The sequence below is a fragment of the Sinocyclocheilus rhinocerous genome, unplaced genomic scaffold (genome assembly GCF_001515625.1).
Source record: "Sinocyclocheilus rhinocerous isolate Xijiao unplaced genomic scaffold, SAMN03320098_v1.1 scaffold1183, whole genome shotgun sequence".
NCBI lineage: Eukaryota > Metazoa > Chordata > Actinopteri > Cypriniformes > Cyprinidae > Sinocyclocheilus > Sinocyclocheilus rhinocerous.
Genome location: NW_015625028.1, coordinates 351,299 through 361,906, shown reverse-complemented (window position 1 = coordinate 361,906; position 10,608 = coordinate 351,299). Strand labels below are relative to the sequence as shown.

The following is a 10,608-nucleotide window of genomic DNA, read 5'->3' as shown; positions in this document are numbered from 1 at the left end:
TATACATTAAAAACCCAAAATTCATCATTGAAATATAATGTATTTGACATGCAGTCATTTTGTTTGTTACAGCAATACATTCTTGAGAATTTAGGTTTAAATGTGCTTATTTGATGTTAATGTCGCAATGCTTAAATGTGCTTGATTTTCTTTAAAAATATTCTTAGCTGAATGCAATTCTCCAATTTTATTGTTTTGCTTTGTTTTGTTTTTTTGCGGTGAAATATGACACAAGCTTGTCCTTGGGCAGGTTTTGTGAGATTTTCTCGAATAGAATGTATTGCAAAAAATCACCAATGCGTACATGCTAATGATTACGTTTCATTAAGCTGAAAGTGAGAAAACAAAGTGATGAAATTTATGAAGTTGGAGCAAGGAATTGGAGCAATAGATATCAATGTCATTATTGATTGTAAAATACTGATTTTTTTTACTCACGACCACAAAAACACACACTTGTGTAAGTTAGCCTCCTCATGCTTCTAGCACAGACGGGTGTGTAGTTTATTAATGCCGTGTTTACACCACTTATGAATGTGAACCCACCTCTGGCTGTGTTTGTCATGATTTGTGATGCCTTCCTCTCGCCACATTAGATTGTGCTGCAGTTACACAGGCTGCCTTCCTGCACTGATCTGGGAACAGCGCCCCCTGTCCTAGTCAGAAATCGTAGCGTTGTTAGAAGGAGCCTGTGGCGTCCCCAGATCAGCTGTGAAGGGAAGCGTCTAGCAGCTCTGTTCCTCAGATATGCTTCACTTGTGAAGGAGCCAGCCTCATGTATGCTTTAATAAACGGTTCGGAATAAACTCTGCTTTTCAAACCAAAGTAATGTTTTCATGTGTCTTTATTATGTCGGCTTGACAGCTGAAGAAAATATCTGTCTGTCTATCGTGCTGTCTATCTGTCAGCCTCTGTCTGTCTATCATTATTTATCTGTTGGTCTGTCTGTATGTCTGTCTATCTATCATTCTGTCTTCTTATAATTCTGTCTGCCATTCTGTCTATCTATACATCTATCTATCTATATCTACCTATCCATCTATCTGTCTGTCTACCTATCTATCTACCTACCTACCGTTCTATCTATCTATCTGTCTGTCTGTCGTTCTATCTATATCTGTCTACCTACCTATCTATCTATCTATCTGTCTGTCTGTCTACCTACCTATCCATCTATCGTTCTATCTATATATACCTATCTATCTATCTACCTACCTACCTATCTGTCTATCTGTCTGCCTTCCTATATATCTATCTATCTATCCATCTATCTATCTACCTACTTACCTACCGTTCTATCTATCTACCTATTGTTCTATCTATTGTTCTATCGTTCTATCTATCTATCTACCTACCATTCTGTCTGTCTGTTTCTCCATCCATCCAGAAGAGAAAACTCCCTAATTGTTCAAAAGTTATTAGTTCTGCAGCTCAGAGCGTTTTTTGGTTAATATCAGGGGTTGGAGTTGGATCTCTGTAGCACAAGACAAAGTTCAGTGATTCAATACATATTTGCACAAAATAAAACTGAAAGTACTCCTTGTGTAGGCTAAAGAGATGTTGACCCCAGTGCTGCCATATTTGCCTTGAGTTTCCTACAGTTTTAAAGTTCATCAGATAATGTTTGGTGGGCAGCACGTCAGACCCACACGTCACATACAACGCTGAAGTTTGAGCATCAACATCCTGTCTCAGCTGCCTGTCGTTCGTCTGCTGAAGCTCTCACACAAGGAAACCAGAGCAGCGGCAGAAGTGTCTGAAACGGGGCTGCGAAATGTGCTAGTTCGAACACACCAATGTGAAGAAAATGGCTGCCAACTCAAACCACCGCCCAAAAAGCATTGACATCAGTCATGTCTCTGGTAAGTTCCTCTTTCGGAGCTTGACTATATTAAGCTTTAATCTTAATGTTAATCTTGGCAGGTTAATGCTAGTTTCAGTTGTTGCCTTGCACTTGAAGGAGCCTTTGGGGTCCTTCAAACACCAAAGTGTTTAAAGACTTTCTGATGATGATATGTGTATAATAATTAACCAATTAGTGGAACAATTATTGCAGTAATGCTATAGAACAGTTGTACAATTACAAGACGCTTCGAGAAACACCAGGATGGGTGCAGGTAAGTTGTGTTGAACCTGTGAATGTCTAAAGGAGTGCCGTTTGATCTGAGTTAACGCTCTCTTTCTCTCAGGTTCTTTCTCTCAGCTGTCCATGGGGCCCCAATCCTCTGCACAGGGGCCCATACGTGTCCACTTTCAGATCGGGCTCCTCAAAGAGGACGTACGGATCCCTGAGGGACACCTCAGCTTCCAGCAGGCGAAGCATCTCGCAGCCGAAATCATTGAGAGAAAGGTACTGCAGAACTTCAACTCTTGAGGCGTAGTTCTTATTGAGACTGTGACGTTGAAAGAAATAGTTCACAATAAATTATGCCTGCTACATTTGAGTGAATGGGGCAGTCGAGCTCAAAAAGCACTATAAAAGGAGTTTGTGCAATATAATCAGCGCTGGGTCGATTACTTACAAATGTAATCCGTTACTGATTACATGATGAAAATTGTACTTAGAAACGAAATTACTCATTTTAGGTGTTTTCTGACTACTTTTTTTTTAGATTACTTTTAGATGGGTTTGCGAGTTAGCTAATAATTAAATCATAAAAATGTTAAATAAAAATAATTTAAACAGTCGAACACTGAAAATAGAAATTTATTATTTGTTTACCTGCATGTCAATGTGACCATTGACCAACATCCGAGAACTGTAAACATGAAAATGAGTTGTTAAATTATTGAAATATTAACTTCCTCTGAGATATTTCAAGCAAATGTTTTATGTCTAAGGGGTTTGACTGACAAAAAAACATTTGCATTATCTGAACAAACATCAATAAATATGAAAACAGCAATGACATTACATGCCAAAAGTCTTCCAGGTTTGAATAATATGCAATCATGTAATCCATAAAAAAGTAACTGTAATCTGATTATGAGCATTTTAAAGTTTAGTATACTCTAATTACATGTACCTAATTTTGTAATCTGTAATGTACCCAGCACTGATTATAATACAAGACAATACAATACAATAGCTTTGAATGCTGAAAATAATTTTACTCATCATAAATGTTCAAATATGTTCAAATACGTCACACAAACGTCAAATCTGGTGCAACACGTTCTGATGCATCTTGTTTGAATACATGTGAATCTGACTGAGATTTAAGAGTTACGTTTTATATCGTTTACAATTTAAATTTAGGTACACTTTGGATAAATGATGACAGAATTGACATATTTGGTCAACTATTCCTGTATGTGTTTGCGCGTTCATGCAGTGTCAGTCAAACACCCAGTCTAATAACAGCATTACTGACAATGACTTCAGTGAAGGCTGCTTTCCACAGTCAAAGGGTCAAGCGCACACAGACAATCCATACAAACCACTGCAACACACAGCCGCCTGGACTATTGTCTCTCTCTCCAACAACAACAAAAGCACCTTTTCATTGCCTTCAGCCTTTCAGTTTTAAATAGGAACGTTAGCAGGACCCACAGATTCATCAAACGTATTGTATCTTCTGCCTTTAGTGCGTTAAACGACATTGTTCATTTCTTCATTGGCGGTTTAAACAATGATTGGTTCACAACAGGTGCCTAAAAAACAAACATGCAGTCTGAGTTCACCTTCAACAGATTGTGAAGTCCATGAATATTGACTGTCATATGCTCATTTTTATCAGAGTTTTTAGGTGGTTGTTAGGCTGTTGCTATGAGGTCACTAAAGTGCTCAGAGTGTTTTAGGAGATTGCAGTGCAGTTTTGGTTGTTCTGGGTGGTTGCTAGGCTGTTGCTAGGTGGTCACTAAAGTGCTCAGAGTGTTTTAGGAGATTGCAGTGCAGTTTTGGTTGTTCTGGGTGGTTGCTAGGCTGTTGCAATGTGGTAACTAAGGTGCTCTGAGCATATTAACAGATAGCTGTGCAGTTTTGGTGGTTGCTAGGCTGTTGCTATGTGGTAACTAAGGTGCTCAGAGCATATTAACAGATAGCTGTGCAGTTTTGGTGGTTGCTAGGCTGTTGCTATGTGGTTGATATGTTGCTCAGAGTAGTTTTAGCAGATTGCTAGTTGCCAGGTTGTTCTGGGAGTTTGCTAGGCTGTCGCTAAAGTACTCAGTGTTTTAGCAGATTGCAGTGCAGTTTCGGTTGTTCTGGGTGGTTGCTAGGTTGTAGTTATGTGGAAACTAAGGTGCTCAGAGTGTATTGCCAGATAGCTGTGCAGTTTCAGTTGTTCTGGGTGGTTGCTAGGGCGTTGCTATGTGGTCGCTATGTTGCTCAGAGTAGTTTTAGCAGATGGCCAGTTGCCAGGTTGTTCTGGGTGGTTGCTAGGCTGTTGCTATGCGGTTGCTAAGTTGCTCAAAAGTAGTTTTAGCAGGTTGCTATGTTGTTCTGGGTGGTTGCTTGGCTGTTGCTAGGTGGTCACTAAAGTGCTCAGAGTGTTTTAGGAGATTGCAGTGCAGTTTCAGTTCTTCTGGGTGGTTGCTAGGTTGTTGCTATGTGGAAACTAAGGTGCTCAGAGTGTATTGATTGACAGATAGTTGTGCAGTTTCGGTTGTTCTGGGTGGTTGCTAGGCTGTTGGTGGTCGCTATGTTGCTCAGAGAGTAGTTTTAGCAGATTGCCAGGTTGTTCTGGGTGGTTGCTAGGCTGTTGCTATGTGGTCGCTAAGGTGCTCAGTCACAGTAGTTTTTAGCAGATCAGTGAACAGTTGCCAGGTTGTTTTGAGTGGTTGATAGGCTGTTGCGAAGCGGTTGCTAAGGTGCTCAGAGTGATTTTTAGCAGATTGCCGTGCATTGGCCAGGTTGTTCCGGGTGGTTGCTAGGCTGTTGCTATGTGATAACTAAGGTGCTCAGTCAGAGTGTTTTTAGCAGATTGCCGTGTAGTTGCCAGGTTGTTCCAGGTGGTTGCTAGGTTGTTGCTATGCGATAACTAAGGTGCTCAGATTGTTTTTAGCAGATTGCCATGTAGTTGCCAGGTTGTTCTGGGTGGTTGCTAGGCTGTTGCTATGCGATAACTAAGGTGCTCAGAGTGTTTTTAGCAGATCACTATGCGGTTGCCAAGTTGTCCTGGGTAGTTGCTAGGCTGTTGCTATGCACAACAGTAAGTATGATCAATATTAATTCTTGTCTTAGGGTTTTAACCTTTGTGTGCAATTTTTTAAAATTATTTGAAGAATTCACACCTCTTTGTTTCTGTGAAAGAAGGGGAAGTTAAAGAGAGTGTGTGTCAAGATGCTACTGAATTAGGTGCTACTCAAACATTCACACACACACACACACACACACACACATATGTCTGGTTTGCTATCCTTGTGGGGACTCTCCATAGGCGTAATGGTTTTTATACTGTACAGACCGTATTTTCTATTGCCCTACACCAACCCTACACCTAAACCTACCCCTTACAGTAAACTTTCTGCATTTTTAGATTTTCAAAAAACTTCATTCTGTGTGATTTATTAGCTTGTTTACCCGTGGGGACCTCAATTTAGGTCCCCACCGTGACACGAGTCCCCATGAGTCTGTGTGTATTCAGGTTTAAGTCCCCACCAGAATAGAAAAACAGGTACACACACTCATCAGTAACTCAGCCCTCCTTCAGCATCTCTCCCCCTCCGGCCGCCTCTGTTTGTCCGCTGTGGTTCACAGCATCTGCATGTAACTTTCCAACCACAGACTCTTCCCCTAACACACTCACTCTCACACACATACACACACACACACACACACACACACACACCTGTTTCTCTGCTTGACCTTCTTATGGTGCCGTTTCCACTGCAGTGGGACAGGATCATCTCACACACACACACAAACACAGTGACCTTCATTGGATATGCTCCCATATACACACACATGAACGCTAACTGATCTCACCTAACGTCATTATACATTAGAGACATGCACATACGTACATGCATACTTTACAGTATCAACAGTTTTCTATAAATAGTATGGGAATCGTATTGTGTATTACAATAAATGTTAATATTTTTACATGACCTCATTACATTGCTTGTTTAATTTCAGTTGTCTCAGAAATACGGTTATATGAAAATATTGTTATTTTAATTATGGTTTAAAAATGTTGCACTTCCTTCTCTTTTTGTTTTTATAAAAGCATCTTAGATCCGAACACAAAATCAAGGGGAAATAAATAAAACATGGTTAGCGGTTCATTGCAAATGTAAGGTCAAGTCAAGTGCATTGCACTGCATTGTGGGATGCAGTTGTGTGCGGTGTTATACTGCACATTTTGGCAAATTACATTTAGGGGACTGTGATGGTACTGTGGTTGGTCCCCAATTATTTTTTGGTTTCATGCAATTCAATTTTTGTTAAAAAATAGTTCATATCTATATCTATAAAGGGTTTTGGCCTGAAAAAAGGGTTGCAGAATAGTTGCTAACTGTGAACCAGGGTTTCACTAGACCCTTTTTACTAGGGCATGAGCTTCAGTAAAATACTGCTGTGCTTCAGGATCCACCTTATCTTTTATGTAAGTGCGCAAATTCCGTTGTGTCATTCACTTCCAGTTATTTTAGCTGTACAAAAACAATCCGTTATGCTGCTTGATAGTGCAAACTGATATTTCTTATCATATTATTTTTACATAATATGTACTTTGTTATTCTTTTAGTTATTTACCAGTAGCGGCTACTCAGAAGTCTGGCACTTTCAAAGAAAATAGCTCACTTCCGTTTTGTTTTTTTTAACCTGACAACATTTCACCAATCAAGTCTTGTGTTTTCAGTCAGCTGTTATGAATCAGACGATGCCAGATTCGAAAATGAATCACTTTTGATCTAATCCGTAAAACAGTTTGAAATGGTTTGTGAGTCAATTTGATTCATTCAGACAGTTCACTCACGCACTGAATCGTTTCCAGTGGTTTCTCACATTGAGTCTTCTAGTGACTAATGTGACAGAAGTCTCGCACATTCACCCGAAAATGTCTTTCTTCCGCATTGCAAAATGAGGTGGATAATATTATTACTGATAAAATACTGTCTAATAACGACCTAAGAATAATTTTTACCTGACAATATTTCACCAACCTTGTCGGGTTGAATCGGGTGATGCCAGTCCAGATTTGAGAATCGCGAATCACTTTTGATCTAATCGGTCAAATGGTTTTGAAAAAAGGACTGAAATTGTTTGGGATTCAATTCGATTCATTCAGACAGTTCACTCTCGCACTGAATCATTTGCAGCGGTTTCTCACATCGAAATAACTGGATACCTTAGAAAACAGAAAACAGAAAGATCACTGGGCGAGGTGAATATCTACCTACGATCCATTAGAGGAACCAAAGCTCAGAACCCAGATAGCTCGGGTACGTCTGCAAGATGTCTGTTAAAGATCGCTTGATCTGGAAAGCATCTGCTGTGTACAAACATCTCATAGACGTCTTTAAGGTGTCCCTGATAGCACACATACATCTCGGAGATGTCTATTTGACGTCTGCAAGACGTATTTTTTTAGAGTGTTTGCTCATCTGCAATATGTCTATAAGACATTTCCTTTTAGATGTCAAATAGACGTCTATTAGATGTCTTTAAGATGTTTATAATTTAGAATGTATGTAAAACAGACATCTGAAAGACGTCTGTCAGATGTTTGTAGACAGCAGATGCTTTCCAGATCAAGAGGTCTTTAACAGACATCTTGCAGACGTACGTGTGCTATCTGGGGGTCAGTTTTACATTCATTCTAAATCATAAACATCTTAAAGACATCTTCTAAACGTCTATTCGACATCTGATAGGAAACGTCCTGTAGATGTATCGCAGATGAGCAAACACTCAAAAAAATACGTCTTGCAGATGTCAAATAGACGTCTCTGTGATCTCAGGGAAATGTCAGCAATGAAGCATCTTTATTGCACATGCACAGCTTGTGAACGACCCTTCTGCGGGTAAAGACATAGTACGCTATGTGAAGCGTATCCCATTTTGAGAGGTTTCATGCGGAGTGATTCCAGAAGCTCCAGTGATCTGAAAATGAGGTAAACACTTCACATCTGCGCAGCACCACAACAAAGCGACACCCTGACCAGCTTCTGGAGTGGCGTGTAACAGGATGGAACGGAAGTGCAGTTTGATAGTGTGTTTGTCAAATTTTCAGACCTTTCAAGTGGGTTTAACACCCTGAACCCTTATCGTTAAAGTATCATAGAGAAACCAGTTTATTTTTTCTTTTAATATCTGCTTTTACTTTCGCCTTTTTTGTCTGTTTGTCATGCATTTACGTTGAGAGTGAGCGTGTTCTCAGACGTTCGTTAGTGTTTAGTCTCAAACAGGAAGTTGAATGTTGTTTGAAGCTGATGTGGAAGAGGAAGGCCTAAATTACAAAGAAAGCACACAATGAAGCTGTGAATATGGTATTGAGCTAATGAAGTATTTACTGTGATGGTGAAATGCTGTGGTATTTTTAAAGTAGATGTTAAAAAATGCGGTTATTATTGCATCGTATTTCCCACAAAAAACTGTAATCGCATGTTTATTTTAGTGCTGTCATTGAAAGATTGCCCCCTAGCGTTGCAATTCACATCAATCAATAAATAAATAATGCACATGACAAATTAATTCATTTACGCAAAAACGATTCCTTGGCGTTTTTGAAAAGTTTCGCATATAGACGAGAACGTCCCTGATAGTCTATTTGACGTCTGCAAGACATATTTTTTTATTTGTTCGCTCATCTGCAATACGTCTATAGGACGTTTCCTATCAGACGTTTAGAAGATGTCTTTAAGATGTTTATGATTTAGAATGCACGTAAAACTGACATCTTAAAGACGTCTGTCAGATGTTTGTACACAGCAGATGCTTTCCAGATCAAGCGATCTTTAACAGACATCTTGCAGACGCACGTGTGCTATCTGGGGTTTTCAAAACGAGCCCTGTTTACCCCACTTTCCTTTATTTAGGCATGTAAACAATTTATATTGGCACAAAAGCACTCCATGATTTTGTAGTCTCAATATTGTTAGCCAGATAAAATGAGTACAATTCACGTTGTTTTTAATACAGTTAATGTGTTCAGAGTTCACAGACCTTGGATTGAATATCAGGTGTGAGTTATTGAGGGGAGTCTCAGTTTGACTCACATCCGTTTGAATTGAAACACGAATGATTGACATTTAAGAGCCATCGGCATGAGAGTTATGCAGTCGTTCAGCCGCTGCAGTGCCATCATGATCTGACCCACTTTCACCCTCATCTGATGATTAGAGCTGCGGCTTCAGACACAGACTGAACGCACATGTTTCTTAGAGGAGCGTTTGTGCCCAGCGTGCGTCTGTATGAGTGTGTGGTTGTGATTATATTAGACGATCTTATTTACACCCTGAGAAATGCACTGTAGAAGAGAACAGACATGACAGACATTTGAGTCGTTTTTCAGTGTTTTGATCGTGTGTCTGTACTGTGAAACGGTGCAGGAGCTTGCTGTATTCTTGAGGGCCAAATTTCTGAAATTCTTTTAACAATATAGCACAGTCTCTTAAAAACAACTTGATTAAAAAGTTTAATTCAAATAAATTAGTAGTACAAGTCTTCTTGTTTGTTCAAGAATGCTAGAAGTCTTAAGATATTAGATGTTTTATTTCTTTATTGCTGGTGTTTTGTATTACTTTTGTTGCATTATGATGCTTAAAACAGTATTTTTGTGTTATGAGGATTTCATTTATTCATTTGTTTGTTTGTTTTAGACATGAAGATTGGTATTACATTTGTTGCATTAACACAGTATTTTATTGTTTTATGATGATTGTATTTACCTGTTTACTATATTTAATATTTATTATTCATGATATAAATTGTATTATTCCAAATTTTTATTTGTTTTTTATTTGTTTCATTGCTTAATTTCTGACATGATTTTTTGCATTACTTTTGTTGCATAATTTTTTAATGTGTTATGATTTTATTTTATTCTATTTAATTTATTTTATTTAATATTTATAATGTAAAATATATTGTTTATAAATGTTTTATTGTTTTATTGCTTATTTATTTAATATTTATATGTAATATTTATTATAATATATTTATTATTTCATATTTATAATATACATTGTATTTAAAATATTTATTTACATTTTAAGTTTTTTGCTTACTTTCTATGACGATGTTTGGTATTACTTTTGTTGCATAATGATATTTCACATAATATTTAGATTTTATTATACTTTTCTGTCATTTTTAGAATAATTTGCATGTTGTTGACAGCGTGCAAGTGTCGTGCACTTCAGAGTTCAAGTCAAATCAAATAGCCAATGTATGTTTAATGTTTGTGTTTTTGTGTGTGTGTTTAAGGCTCCGGAGTGCAGTGTCGTGAGTCTCGGTGAGAAGCTGCTGTTATTCAGACATGAGCCGAACACAGAGCAGATCTTACAGAGACTCACTGAAAAACACGACATACGGGACGGAGATCTGCTGGAGGTGGTGCTCGCTGGTCAGTCAAAACATACACACTCACACACACACACTCACTCACACACACACTCACACACACACACACACACTCACACTCACACTCACACACACACTCA

At 38.5% G+C, this 10,608-nt stretch overlaps 1 protein-coding gene across 1 annotated transcript in view; it reads left to right on the top strand.

Annotated features, from left to right (window-relative positions):
• The first annotated feature begins 1,746 nt into the window (after positions 1 to 1,746).
• prkd4 (protein kinase D4) overlaps positions 1,747 to 10,608 on the top strand; it is a 22,371-nt gene continuing 13,509 nt past the window's right edge. The window contains exons 1-3 of the mRNA XM_016562702.1: positions 1,747 to 1,862; positions 2,190 to 2,350; positions 10,373 to 10,511. Coding sequence (XP_016418188.1) covers positions 1,808 to 1,862; positions 2,190 to 2,350; positions 10,373 to 10,511 — 355 coding nt within the window. The 5' untranslated portion in view covers positions 1,747 to 1,807. The remainder of the gene's footprint in view (positions 1,863 to 2,189; positions 2,351 to 10,372; positions 10,512 to 10,608) is intronic.